General features: G+C 43.1%; 1 protein-coding gene across 3 annotated transcripts in view; it reads left to right on the top strand.

The window, feature by feature from the left end:
* Positions 1–2795: 2795 nt before the first annotated feature.
* Positions 2796–15287, top strand: part of USP14 (ubiquitin specific peptidase 14) — a 36115-nt gene continuing 23623 nt past the window's right edge. For 2 of the 3 annotated variants that reach the window (XM_073331431.2, XM_073331433.2), the window contains exons 1-5: positions 2796–3005; positions 5806–5951; positions 7253–7285; positions 9659–9763; positions 11921–12024. In XM_073331431.2, the coding sequence (XP_073187532.1) occupies positions 2990–3005; positions 5806–5951; positions 7253–7285; positions 9659–9763; positions 11921–12024 (404 nt within the window). In that variant the 5' untranslated portion in view covers positions 2796–2989. Of the gene's footprint in view, positions 3006–3063; positions 3222–5805; positions 5952–7252; positions 7286–9658; positions 9764–11920; positions 12025–15287 lie in introns of those variants that run through there. The other variant, XM_073331432.2, reaches the window with a different exon arrangement.

Below are 15287 nucleotides of genomic sequence, written 5' to 3' on the forward strand. Positions count from 1 at the left end.
GCTTAAATCAGAAAAATACACTTGAAACTTTTTTTAAATAAGGGGTTTATTTAGTTAGAACTTGCATGCATGTATGCACAAACAAATCCAAACCTACCCCTCTTCTCCCACTCAACCCCCACCGTCACAAAGTAAAGTAAACTGATCAAATTTAGATTATCTTGCTTCAGAAATGCACATCATAAAAGGTATTTGATTAAATTTGACTGACAGGACAGGCATTTCCTCCCTCTTTGGGGCCTATGGGGTCAGATAAATCTGGAGAGCTGGGTTATTTTTCGTGTTGGTTTCCCAATTCCATTGTGTAGGACTGAATTTTTGTACTTGAGAGTTAGAACCCTGCTGCTGAATCATACCTCATTGCAAGAACAATGTCATACCCCACTCAGAGTACAAGTGTGTTGAAGGCCTGAAAAAGATACATAACATAATGTTAAAGGTAGGGAGTGACTTGGAAAACAGGGTATGATTGTGAAGCAACGGATAGGCTTCATAGAATGCTTAACCACTATAAAAATGTTAATATGTACCTGCACTAAAATGCTACATTTCTTTTTATTCTGGTTTTACTTGGAGAAGAAGAAAAAGATCTAATGAAGTGTAAATTTACTTTGATTTGTATGTCTGGGGTATGTTCCAACCAAATAAAGTCTAGATGTGCAAATTACAATTTATGTGCTGGTATGTAGACATTGGTAATTGTTTACTGTGTGCTGTATATATTCAAGTACTTTGAATGACATACCCGGACAAATATTTTCACTCTCAAAAAATCTTGACTTTGACTCTACAATGTGTGAGCTATCATTAAATATTTAGTAAACATCAACTGTACCATTATGGAAGAAGGCATGAAACTCTATTTATTACTGCTGTATCTTTTTACCTGTTCATACCATCTTAAGGCAACTCAAATACTTTTGATGCCATTAAAGTTCCATTATCCTATAAGGATATTTTATCCATATGAATTTTAATACAGTGCAAAGAGTAAATATGAGATCTGAACATTTCAGAACTACAGTTAGGGGATGGTATAAATAAACATAGCTCCACCGCTGTTGGTGGAGCTATCCTGATATATACCGGTTGAGATTCTGAAGAGACCAGTTACCAGACTCATTCTGACCAATAATGGGCAGGTTTTCATTGTGGACTCTAGCTCCTTTCTCCCCTCATCCTATGTCCTCTCGCTGCAGAAGGCAGCACGTGGTGCCTTAGCAGGAGTAGGATGCCGTGACCAGTTCCATGTCTTCATGAACCTCTCCCTCTTCAAATCATCCTGGTCCCTGATGAAGGAAGCAGAAAAAGAAACCTCATTTATGGGTAAACTGGAGCAAAACCACCTTAATGGAAGGACCGATATCTCCAAGGAATGGGAGGAGTGCTAAAGAAATTCCTATGGACCTAACAGCAACAAACTAAGATGTAGAAGCACGTACCTCAAAAAACTACTTAGCCCTGGTGGTCTCTGCCATCCAGAAGGATAAGTGAATGGCAGAAGAGACGTTCTTTTACAAGAATCCCCCTGCCAACGAATCTATGGTCTTCAGCATCCCTCTGTGGCAAGGAACCATTTGGTTCCCTTATCAACACACAGGAAATATTCAGATACATGTTACTTCAGTGGTTAGAAAAAAGTGACTCTTAGAACACTGATTGTGATCAGCTGCAGGTCAATGCCATATCCCCAGTAAGAAAGGGATTAACTGTCTCTTCTCCCTTTGCAGAAGTGCTCAGGAGAGGAGCTAAAACGAAGACAGCTGGAGACCCAGAAGCATGAGTATGGCTGGAAGCCAAGATCAGTGGAATGGAGACAACTGAGAGTTGGATAGAGGCCAGCAAGCACATTCTTTAGCGACAATATTGCATAGATGTTACTGAAGGCTAAGTTGCAGATCTGCTTGGAAACTGGGAAAAAAAAAAAAAGGAGGTGGGTAGGGCAGGGGCGTTATTGAAATTTTATTTTGACACTTTTCTCTTCCTACGCTTCTGAGCTTGTTAAATGACTGAAAATAAAGTGGGGGAGGAAGAAAATATTTTTAAAAAAAGCTTTAGGATATATTCTACCTTTATAATATAAGGCTTTCTTAAAACAATAAATGGGGGGTTCTTTTTCTCTGCCTTCTAGTGAAGGAAACCAGACAGCAAGTGTGAAAAAACGGGACAGGGGCTTGGGGCTGTGTGTGTGTGTGTGTAAAGAGGAACCCATATAAGAAAAAGGCCCAAAATCGGGACATCTGGTCACCCTACGGCTGGTTCTGAGCCTTTTCCATGCACTTGCTTGCTGTAGCTCACGAAAGCTTATGCTCTAATAAATTGGTTAGTCTCTAAGGTGCCACAAGTCCTCCTTTTCTTTTTGCGAATACAGACTAACACGGCTGTTACTCTGAAACAAGTTTTTCTCTGTAACTCTGCCCCCGGGAACTGTCCTTGGCCTTAGCAAGAGCGACTGCTGGGACTCCCGTGCCATCGCTTGCTGCCAGCTGCTGCGGCTGTAAGGAAAAGGCTAAGAATCCCCCAAACGATCGAACCCCAGGAACCCGACCGCTCTTGGCATGCCGGGAGGTGGCCCCCTGCCTGCAAGGTAGCAGCGCAGAGAAGTAAGCGGGGCGGGGGGAAACACGGTGATTTTTGAGCCGGCCTCGGGGACTGGGCTCGTGAAGGCGGAACGCGGCCCCATCGACAGTGCGCGCGCAGCCACCCGCAGCGGCGCGCGAGTTCGGGGGGGGGCGTGGCGGCTCCCAAGCCACAGGCAGGCGCCGGGCGCCGCAGCGGGGAGCACGACCACGTGACGGGAAGCCCCGGCGCCTCTTCCGGAGCTGCGCGCGCCGCTTCCCCCACCGTTTCCGGCGCCTGGGTTCCGCTTGCGGCGTCATCGTGAGGGGCCGGTTTGAATGAGACCCTGAGGGTGGGACGCGCCGGAGCCGCTGCCCGCTGACTGACGCCTCCTCCCCGCTTCGGGACACGCCGCCCGCCCGCCGCCGCCATGCCGCTTTTCTCAGGTGAGCCGGGCCCCTCCCGCGCTGGCCGGCGTTGGGCCTCCCCCGGGTGCGCGCGCGGGCGCGCCTGGGGGCTCGGGGTCTCCCGCCTTCGGGGCAGCACGGACCAGGCTCCCTAACGAGGGGGCGGCTGGTGGGCGGTGACCGGGCCGCCGGAGTTACCGAGCGACTGAACGGACGCAGCTCGGGCCCCGCGTGGGGCGCTCCCGCCTCTCCCCGGTGGGTCGTTGCTTCAGTTATTTAATAGCGCCGCGCAGCGCCGGGAAATGCCCCTAGGGCGGACCCCGGACAGGGGCGGCCCCCCACCCCCGTGGGACCCACTTGCTAGACCTTCTCGGCTCAGCGTGAGCCATTGTAGACAAGCAGCAGCTATCAGGCTTTGAGCCAGATGTGCCCCCACTTTATAGTAAACTCGTCTAATCACATGTCCCTGTTTTCCTGATGAGAGTATCGTGTGGGACAGTGTCAAAAATGCAAACAAATCATGTCTGCTGCATTCTGTAAACACCAGAGAGGAGTCTGATGTTATAGGTATTAGTTTTGTGCTCATCAACGTCTCCTGGAGGTTGGGGAGAGGGGCATGGTGTGCACTACAAAAGCAAGCACTGGAGCAATGAATGGTCTGCTGTGTCAGTGACTGTGTCCGCTGTGGGGGGGGCGGGGGGTGTATATACAGAGAATTTAAAAACCTTTGATACTGATTTTACCTATTTGTCTAAACACACTGGTGTTCACCAAAACAAGAAATAATTGTACACTTGCTCTTCCTAATGTAGGCCCATCAGCCTGTACTTTTTTTTTTTTTAGCTGCACTGTATTCTAGCTAATGCTAGAGAAGTTGCAATTTAGCACAATTGCCTCTCATCCTACCCACCCCTGTTTCCACTAAGAAAAGTTACTGGCAAAAGCTTTAACAGCTGGAAACTTCCACTCTCTGGTGGCTCTCTTCAGGGAGTTGTTGCTGGTGTGTGTGCATTTCACAGTTCAGCCTTCCCAGGCCTGTCAGAACATTTCAGTGCTTGGCCAATGAACTTAAAATGGCACTGTGAATTTATCTATCTCCCTGCAACCTGAACTGTGGTTTGCAAATTGGGGCCTTGTTTGGAGTTGGTGAATATGGCTTCTCAAACTCATTTAAACAATCCATTGTTTCTATTCTGCATGGCCAACGCATCATTACTACTCTCCCCGCAGCCCCCCAATGCTTTTTCAATAGATAGCGTGACTTCCGTTTTAGTTTGTATAATCTTTGCTTGAATTATTTTATTTCCTTATCAGCAGCACTGATATTAGGCACTAGCTAATGAGTTGTATGTTGGAAAATGCTGGACATTTCTATTATGATATGTAAACTCATGGAAAAACTTTGTACAGTGTATTTCTATGGATACTAAGTTTTTAAAGATAGTTGTGTCTGAGATTATAAGGTTTATTGTCTTTCAGTATAGTTAATGTTCAGATTGGATTCTCGTGCAATTGATTATTAGCATGGTTTACATAAGAGCTCTTTTTTTTTTGTACTCCAAAACCTTCTCTGTTTGAACAAATTGCAAAAATGATTGGAAACTGCCTCTTCAAGAATGAATACTCTGACTGTAATGCCCTGCTTAAGGCTACTTATTTGTCATGACAAACAAGTAGGAGAAGTCATGGTGTCATGGCAAAAAACAAATCACAAATGTAAAGAAAAAATGCAGAAGGACAGGCAAATCATGCTCTTTTTACAGATTGTCTGTGTGGAAAAAATTGTTTAAAATCACCCCCTGGTCATTTTCCCATAGTCTGCTATCCTGGACCTATAGGATGACCTGACAGCAAGTGTGAAAAATTGGGACAGGGGATGCGGGGTAATAGGAGCCTATATAAGAAAAAGAACCAAAAATCGGGACTGTCCCTATAAAATCGGGACATCTGGTCCCCCATATATAAATGATGGAAGATCCTTTATTAAATCACAGCTGCTTTATCGTATATTGAAAAACCCTAACTTGCTGGTTTGACAGGGACAAACATTGCCGTAACTGATAGCCAAAACAATTTAGCTATCATAAATTTTCCTGATAGTGTAGCCTCATTATAAGCTATGCTGTGTTTCAATGTTTTCAATGAAGCAGTAACATTTTGAAATAACTTTTAGAAATATATAACAGCATTTGATGTAACCCACTGGCTGAAGATTTGCAACACTGCTGGAAAACCATGCTTTTTCTCTGCTATGGGTCAGTGATAGATTAGTCTAGCAACAGTTGCTATGCCATGCATGGATTCCAGCTCTGCTGCTAAGGAGTCAATCTATAATTGACTGGAGCTGCAGGACATTCCTATTATGTCCAACTACACTGAGCTAAAATCATTTTGTGACTGTACTGTACCAGCAGTAAGGCATTTAACAATGGTTGTGGTGTAACTGGGGCTAGATAGAGCAAAATAGTTTGGGTACATATTTGACGTGCAGTATGCATTTTCATGTAAATAACCTTTTCCACCAGAAGTATTAGTTTTGTTTTGGAAGAACATAGGGTTATCCCACACAGAATTATAACTGACCATAGATTGCGGGAATTAACTTTCTAATGACTTCTTAAGATTGGACAGAGAAATACTTTTGCTTGGTTTTATTGTGAAAACATGAATCTTGAATAATTTTTTCAAACTTGTTGATCGCCAACCTGAAACTGAACATATGGTGGGGCGCCCAAGGTCAGTCTTTGGTAAAATATTATATACTCATAGTTAATTCTAGAAACTAAATAAGCTCATGTGGGAGAGAATGAGCCACATGTGTAATGCATTGTTTTTGCAGTGAACGTAAAATGGGGGAAAGAGAAATTTGATGGTGTAGAGTTGAATACTGATGAACCTCCAATGGTGTTCAAGGCTCAGCTTTTCGCATTGACTGGAGTTCAACCAGACAGACAGAAAGTTGTGGTGAAAGGAGGAGCTCTAAAGGTAGAAATCACCAATAACTTCCTTTTATTTGTCTAATTCTGTTTAGTGTTTAATCAACAGTAAGAATATATGTTACAAATGTATAAATGTGACCATGAACAGTTCAAAAAACGCATAGTATGATGTGTTGATGCTGTAGGTCTGTTGCTTGTTACTGGAAAATGTTTTGCAAAATACGGGTTGATTAATTGGTGGTCAACACAAACCAAAAGGAGTACTTGTGGCACCTTAGAGAGTAACAAATTTATTTGAGCATAAGCTTTTGTGAGCTACAGCTCACTTCATCGGATGCATGTAGTGGAAAATACAGTGGGGAGATTTTATACACAGAGAACATGAAACAATGGGTGTTACCATACACACTGTAACAAGAGTGATTTGAGCTATTACCAGCAGGAGAGCTGGGGGCGGGAGGGGAACCTTTTGTAGTGATAATCAAGGTGGGCCATTTCCAGCAGTTGACAAGAACCTGTGAGGAACAGTACGGGGAGGTGTGTCCGTCCCCTCCCTCCCCCTCCCCCCGCTAGTAATAGCTCACCTTACCTGATCACTCTTGTTACAGTGTAATGGTAACACCCATTGTTTCATGTTCTCTGTGTGTAAAATCTCCCCACTGTATTTTCCCCTACATGCATCCGATGAAGTGAGCTGTAGCTCACGAAAGCTTATGCTCAGATAAATTTGTTAGTCTCTAAGGTGCCACAAGTACTCCTTTTCTTTTTGCAGATACAGACTAACACGGCTGCTACTCTGAAACACAAACCAGTATTTCAAAACTTTTCCCCACCCCTTTGTACAAAGATAGTCTCTTGATATTTTCGTTAAGAAATTAACAGAACTTGAACAGTACTTTCTGCTCGGTTAAGAATTTTATCTTGTTTCTGCACTGCAGGCCAGTGAAAACAATCCAGAACAGACAATGTATCTCTGCCATGCACTTTTTATGCCAATGTGACTTAATTTGGTCAACTTGCCTTTTTTCCCTTCCTTCTGAAACAGATACTTGAGCTGACTAGTTGTAAAACTATCAAGAGCCATCTAGAAAAGAGTACCTTGCTGTTTTTAGTATAGATTGACACAGGATTGGAAAAAGAATAATCTCTAGTAAAGTGTTCGCAAAAAGAAAAAGAGTACTTGTGGCACCTTAGAGACTAACCAAGTAAAGTGTTAACACTGCTATAATGTGCTGTTCAGAGACAAATGACTGATGTTGGTGAAAGCGTCAGTTAGCCTTTTGAGTCTTCTAAAATGTCTTCTACTGTAAGACAGTAACACAGTCCTTTTCTTCCCTTCAAACATAGGATGATGAGTGGGGCAACATCAAAATCAAGAACGTAAGTATCCTCAAAAATTCACTTGCATATAGGTAAATGGCTTAAAACTTGTCCGTTTTATTATAGTGATCATCATAAGTGGGGTGATAGTCTTATGACTTGCAGGAAAAAATAGGAACGCCATTGTGAATAACGAGAGATAACAGTAATCAAAATTGTCATAGGCTTTGTTTTATAACCACAGTGGCTTCTAGATTTTCTGTTTTTAGACTAAATAACAATTTTAGGATGTAGTTGTCTTACCCAAGCATATTTTTAAAAATCTCCACACTGGGTCTTCTAACATTTGTTCTCTGGGAATATGGTGAGAGAACTTTGTGAGCTAGGACCTGTGGGGAAATGACACTTTCTTCCTGATACTTGGAGAATTTTTTATTGCATTTTACATTGATAGCTGCTACTCACTCAATTGCTCTCATAGGATAGTTTCTCCGGTATAGGGTCTGTACTACTTTCACCGCCTCAATGATGAGGCTTATCTGCTGTTTTTTCCAATCCCTGGGGTAATGCAAGAGATTCTTGTGATTTTGTTGTTGTTGCTTCCCTGGAGCCTGCTAGCACTTTTTTACTCAACATATCCATGTTGTTTATCTGATATTCTGCCTGACCAGCGAAAGGCAGAGGTTGCTCCTGAGCTCTCCCTGATGGTTCTCTTCTTTCTTGCAGGAACTTGGTAGTTCTTTTCTCTTAGGGCATGGCTACATCTGAAACTTCAAAGTGCTGCCGCAGGAGTGCTTTGAAGTGTGAGTGTGGTCACGCACCAGCGCTGGGAGCACTGGGGCACTGTTTACACTGGCGCTTTACAGTGCTGTAACTTGCTGCGCTCAGGGGTGTGTTTTTTTTCACACATCTGAGCGAGAACGCTGCAGCGCTATAAAGTGCCAGTGTGGCCGTAGCCTAAGATTCAGCAGTAGTCTGGTAGGGAAGGGATCTTTAATGAACAGACAGGGGAAAGTTGCTTGATTCCCCTAGCCTGGGGGTATTTCACTTATTATGAAGTATCAGCAGGGTGGTGCAGTAGATCAAAGAGCTGTGGCAAAGGCACTCGCATACTATTGTGCTGAGGGCTAGATAGGTAAAATTCTGGTCTCGCACTGTGCACCAGGTGCTGATAGTCTTCCTCCAATAATCTAACCACACTTTCGGATATTGTAAGGAATTTATACTGCTTGGGGTGAGTCTCTGGGTACTTATTACTCATTTTTTGATATACCCCTTTCACCACCAGCGTCATACTTTCAAACACTGACCTGTTGGTCAAAGGGGAAGGAAATGTCTATGGTGTGGAGCCACCCAGGTTGTCACGATGGCAAGTTCCTTTTGCACATACTGGCCCAGGAAAGGTCATAGCACCAGTACCTTTCTCCCTGGACTGTCCACCTCTTGTTCTCTGGGCAATACTGTGGAGCATCCCCAACCCATTTTTCCCTCATACCTATGCCATATTGGCCACCCTAGATCAAGTATTTCTCACTTCCTCAAATAGCCCCCCCTGTCCTCAGAGGTGGCATCTCCCTTGTTCCCCTCCTCTTAGTATACCCATCCCAAGAAAACACACAGGTCCAAAACCCACAAGCCAGCTTTCACAGTAGTAAATTCAACAAGATCCTTCTCAAGGTCCCCCAAATCCTTGGCCAAAGAAGGGTGAATTTCTTTCTATTCAGAGTAGTCTGAACTTGAATAATTAGCAACTTTTGCACACACACGTGGAGATTCTAGTAAACTTTATTTTATCCTTTCAAATCTGAACGTAGTTCTGGCTCCTAACTTCTTAAAGCCCAAGATCAGAGAAAAGGAGGATAAAGTAGTTTCCCTTGTATACTACTGGAGTATGAAAGACTTTTGACTTGAAAGGGTCAAAAACAGAGGGAGTTTTCATTTAAAGATATTCTGTGGTTCATTAATTTTTTAGTCATAATTGGAACCTGATGTTAATTAAAGCTGTTTAGTAGAAAGATCTTGTCTACTGACTGATATAGCATCCAGGCCAAATGGAAACTTGCTTAAAAATACTAAAATTTTGCCTATTGTGCATTTTCTACTTAATTATGAAGTTGGTAGTACTGTTTAGAGATTAATGAACTAAAAGCCTTTTCTTAGTTTTCATGAAGGAAGGGTGATTCAGTAATTCAATATAAATATAAAAGAATAAAGCGGTAGATTCACTTAATTTTTTTTCCCATTGGTTAGCTTTGTCTTTAGAAACAATAATACAGTATGAAATAGACATTGTAAGAGAGAGCTGTTTGTTTATCTCCAATAGGAGATATCTGAAATTACTAAATTTTAGAGGTATGCAGATTTCTACCTTTCTTGCTCTTGTATTTTATGGATGTTCCTTAATGTGTCTGATTATATTTGCTGTGTTTACAGGGGATGACCTTATTAATGATGGGCTCTGCAGAGGCACTCCCTGAGGAACCGGTAGCTCGACCTGTCTTTGTAGAAGACATGACAGAGGAGCAGTTAGCCTCAGCTGTAAGCACATTTTTTACCTCAGATTCCTGTTATGTTTTGGATAACTGCACTTTTCAGTGTATTTATAATGTTTATTTAAAAGTGGATCTTCAACTATAGCATATTTAGTTATCATTTCTAGTATCTAACAAACCTGAAAGTGTTGACAGTGTAATGTGACTTTGGAGGAAATGGTAAAAAGTGTATTTTAAATTATAGCTCATTTAACTAATATCATTTGGCTTGAACCAACCTTATTGTGGGGTAGGCATACAGTAGAACCTCAGTTATGAATACTAGAGTTACAAACTGACCAGTCAACCACACGCTCATTTGGAACCGGAAGTACACAATCAGGCAGCAGCACCAGAGGAAAAATAAGCCAATACAATACTCTGTTAAATGTAAACCTTTTTTTTAAAAAAAAAAAATAAAGGAAAGCAGCATTTTTCTTCGGTACGGTAAAGTTTCAAAGCTATATTAAGTCAATGTTCAATTGTAAACTTTTAAAAAACAACCATAACATTTGGTTCAGTCATGAACAACCTCCATTCCCAAGGTGTTCGTAACTTTCAGGTTCTACCATAGTACAAACTTCCCAGATGTGTCCCTGGAGAGGCATCTGAAGCCAGACTTGTATCCTCCTTGTGGTTTTGATCCTGGGCTTCTCTTGAACAAAGACTGCTAGTAGTGTCAAATTATTTGGTGGCTTTTCTATATTTACAGTAGTGCACCCTGAAAATATCCTAGTCTCCTTTTTGGGAACATTGGTTCCTAGTTGAAAATTTGAAACTCCTTTTTTAAACTGTTGGAGTAGAAGAAATCTTCTTTGTGAGAGAAGGATCTGGGCGGGGGGGAAATTGACTTAATGTTTGAAAACAAAAGTTTCCCTAGTTTGGGATGTATTTTTTTAATAACTTGAATAGTTTTGTTTGTCCTTAGTCTGAACTAGGAGCTCTTATGGTATTTTTTTAATTAACGTAAAACAGTCATGGTGACTTTTGAACCCTGGCTACTGCACAATTATAAATATCCATATGATGATGGCTTTGTAATTTAGGACTGATATGTATTTTAATACTTACGTAAGATCCGCCTATGGTCTAAGAGGAAAATAATTGATACTTAAATTATATAAACCTATGAGACTAGAGCTATCCAGTCACTTAGACTAACTATAAATAATAGAGGTGAACAAGGAGACATCAATCTTGGATAAAATTTGAAGGACTTTACATGTTACTTTTTCTCTTACCAAATTTTATGTCTCTGAATTTCAAATATGCCTATACTCTGTGCTGCTGGTTTTTTTAGCAGACACATTAACACAGATTGTGTAGCTAGATTAATGCTTTTTCCCAAGAATTTATCCAAATGTGTAATTGACTCATTTTGTACAAATGAATTTTTCCTGATATCTGGCTCACTTTGTATTAAATAAGTGTTGCACAAATATGTTATGATATTTTGTAATTATTTCTAATGGTTTCTGAAATTGTTATGGTCCAGTTATTACATGAGTATGACCATTTTCTTCTTTTAAGAAGTTAGATCAATATTTTTAAAATGTAAACTTCAGGACCTCAGAAATTCAAAAAACTCTTTTAACTCCTCCCTGTAAACTAGTGATAAAGCAAAAGCAATATTAACAATTTAACTATGGATTTCATTACTTCTCAGAGTTCTGCTGAGAACATAGATGTTGTTTTAACATTGATTTGATTATATTACAACTATCCTTAAAAACGCGTATGCAAGATTATCAAGGCAATCAGCAAGATAAAAGATATTTTAAAGTTTGAATTTGATTATAATTGGAACCTCTGTAAATGTCTTACTTTTAGGAGATTTGCCCTCTAAATTTAATTCTGTTCACTATACCAAAAGGTACACAAAAATGAAGCACTCTTTAATGTTTTTAAAAGCAATAAAGTGCACTAAAAGGTAAAATACTTCAAACTAACAAGGTAATAGAACTAAAAATAAATACACTTTTTATAAAAATAAATCTGAATTAATAGATCTGTTAGATGAAATTTGATGTAACATGATGGTTGATCAGGTTTCTTTTAATTTCAGATTTGTCTTAACAAGCTACTGTCTGAGTTACAGTGTGTATACCAAAATAATTTCAAATGTCTCTTAAATCTTCAAGCACCATGTATATTTCCTTGGCAGATGGAGTTACCATGTGGTTTGACAAATCTTGGCAACACTTGTTACATGAATGCTACAGTTCAGTGTATCCGCTCTGTGCCAGAACTGAAAGAGGCCCTTAAGAGGTAGGGTTCAGTACAAAAGTACTAAGATGAAAATTGTTTTCTTTGGATTATGAAGTGTCTGTGTAAAACTGTCGTTTTAATAGAGCTACAGACTAATAGAATCATTGTGTTGGTTACATCTTTGTCCTTACTAAGAAGTCAAAGCAGCTGCATATTTATAGGAGCTAAAATATTTTTAATAGAGAATTGGTTCTGTCTCACTAAAAAAGTTCACATCCAAATTCTGATGCAGTCTACTGCAAGTAAGTCTTCAGCAACCTGCCTAAACAGTTTTGTGAACTTTGATCATCTACTCTTTTGGGATTAACGTATATTCTTTTTTCGTCTAAAGAATTATGATCTCTCCTTTAAAAAAAAAAAAACCCCACACAACAAAAAACTAAAAACCTGTGTTATGCAGTTAACTTAAGAAACAGTCCTATTCCTTTGCAAAAACACTTTTCCATAACTCTGTCCACTAGTTTGTTTGCAAACTGTCCAATTACAGATTATGTAGCTTGTGATGTTCAGTATGTTACATTTTGTTGGCAACACAGCGGAAGATTTAGTTTTAGAAATCCACAAGCATTTTCTTAGTACACTTGGTACTTCCTAATTTTCCTGACTCTTCTGGATTGAGGTCTGGAAACAACCAGTTTCTACACAGATTTAATTGTGAGTAATGCATGAAGGATTTTTCTACCGTCTTGAGGGTCAGCAAGATAGATAAATCTGTTCTTCCAGACTTACCTTTGGAGAATTCCAGTGAGAGAGCCAACAGGCACACAATGTGAGAGGTCTTTAACATTCAAGAATTGTGGGAATAGTGGTTATTTAGGCAGGATTACTTCACTCATGTAGAATGATCAGAACTCTTGACACCTCTGTACTTGACTTGGTTTCCCCGGTACTCCTGAGTGAATTCTGTGCCAAAAAACATCCAACAAATTTTATTTGTCAATAAAAAAAAATGTGGCGGCTCCAGCATGGCAGTGGGGAGCACAGGCCAATGGCTGCACGGAGATGGGAGATCACCCTGCAGGTCGCCCCCTTCACCCCCGAGCCCGGGATATGGATTCAGCGGTGAGGCTGCACCTAAGCCTGAAACAGCACGAGGGCTGGGCCTACCTCAGAAACACCCCAGGGCCCTGCCCCTCTGTACCAACTGTGGGCAGGCAGGCTTAACCCAGCAGGATCTAAGTATGGAGGAGCTTATTATTGAAAGGATTGAGGTGTGGGGTTGAGAGGGTTCTGGGTGAGGCGGTTTGGGTGCAGGAAGCTCAGTGGGGGGGTCTGGATGTGATGGGAGATTGGGTTACAGCTTCAATTGGGCTGCAGTGGGTCCAGGTGAAGGCGGTTGGGGCTCAGTGGGGGTGGGGAGGTCTGGGTGTGGCAGGGGTTTGGGTGCTGGGGGTGCAGGGATTGGTGGGGTGGTGGTCCGGATGCAGCTGGTTGGGGCACAGTGCAGTGGGGGTCCAGGAGAACAGGGAGTGGGGTTTGGGGTATGGGTTCAAATGCGGGGGCTCATCAGGCGGTGGCCTGGATGCAGGGGGTGGGGCTTGGCGGGGAGGTGGTCTGGGTACACTGTTGGGTCTGGATGTAGGGGGAGGAGCTCGCTGGGGGGTACAGATGCGGGGGGGGGTGAGGCTCGGTGTGGAGGTCTGGGAATGGGGGCTTCCGGATGAACAGGGAAGCAGCTACCTGTACAGTGACCCCTCCCCATGCAGCTGAGGAGGGATGCAGAACTTCCGGCAGCTGGGGGAGTTTTCTGGGGGTGGGTCTGACCCAGCCTCAGCCGCAGCTACCCTGTGCAGGGAAGCTGTGCTCCTCCCCCAGCCCAGATGGGACTGCAGGCTGAGCCCATAGCAGGGTAGGAGCCACCAGGTGGGGCTGGGGAGATCCAAGTGCGGGGTGGGGTTGAGACTTGGGTAGAGGAAGATTTGGGGGGGGAATCTGAGTATCAGGGGAGGAGTCTGCATGCATGGGGGTTGGGTGGACGGGGGTGGGTCTTACCATGCACCACCTGGGGAGTCCCCAAACCCTCCCACCCCCTTGCACAGTAATTTAGCTCACTGTTGGCTGCCCCAGGTGCCCGAAAGGATGCGCCTGAGCTGCTGGGGAGTGGCACTTGACCGCTCTTGCAGCTTCTCTTTGATTCCCTGTCAGGGTATGTCTACACTACGGAATAAGGTCGGTTTTTTAGAAATCGGTTTTATATATTCGAGTGTGTGTGTCCCCACAGAAAATGCTCTAAGTGCATTAACTCGGCGGAGTGCTTCCACAGTACCGAGGCTAGAGTCGACTTCCGGAGTGTTGCACTGTGGATAGCTATCCCACAGTTCCCGCAGTCTCCGCTGCCCATTGGAATTCTAGGTTGAGATCCCAATGCCTGATGGAGCTAAAACATTGTCGCGGGTGGTTCTGGGTACATATCGTCAGGCCCCCCTTCCCTCCCTTCCTCCGTGAAAGCAAGGGCAGACAATCGTTTCGCGCCTTTTTTCCTGAGTTGCCTGTGCAGATGCCATACCACGGCAAGCATGGAGCCCGCTCAGGTAACCGTCACCGTATGTCTCCTGGGTGCTGGCAGACGCGGTACGGCATTGCTACACAGTAGCAGCAACCCATTGCCTTCTGGCAGCAGACGGTGCAGTACAACTGGTAGCCATTCTCGTCGTGTCCGAGGTGCTCCTGGCCACGTTGGCTGGGAGTGCCTGGGCAGACATGGGCGCAGGGACTAAATTTGGAGTGACTTGACCAGGTCATTCTCTTTAGTCCTGCAGTCAGTCCTATTGAACTGTCTTATGGTGAGCAGGCAGGCAATACAGATTGCTAGCAATCCTATTGCATCATCTTCTGCCGGGCAGGCAAGAGATGAGGATGGCTAGCAGTCCTACTGCACCATCTTCTGCTGAGCAGCCATGAGATGTGGATGGCATGCAGTCCTTCTGCACCGTCTGCTGCCAGCCAAAGATGTAAAAGATAGATGGAGTGGATCAAAACAAGAAATAGACCAGATTTGTTTTGTAATCATTTGCCTCCTCCCCCGTCTAGGGGACTCATTCCTCTAGGTCACGCTGCAGTTACTCACAGAGAAGGTGCAGCGAGGTAAATCTAGCCATATATCAATCAGAGGCCAGGCTAACCTCCTTGTTCCAGTAAGAACAATAACTTAGGTGCACCATTTCTTATTGGAACCCTCCATGAAGTCCTGCCTGAAATACTCCTTGATGTAAAGCCACCCCCTTTGTTGATTTTAGCTCCCTGAAGCCAACCCTGTAAGCCGT

The sequence above is a fragment of the Lepidochelys kempii genome, chromosome 2 (genome assembly GCF_965140285.1).
Source record: "Lepidochelys kempii isolate rLepKem1 chromosome 2, rLepKem1.hap1, whole genome shotgun sequence".
Taxonomy (NCBI): Eukaryota; Metazoa; Chordata; order Testudines; family Cheloniidae; genus Lepidochelys; species Lepidochelys kempii.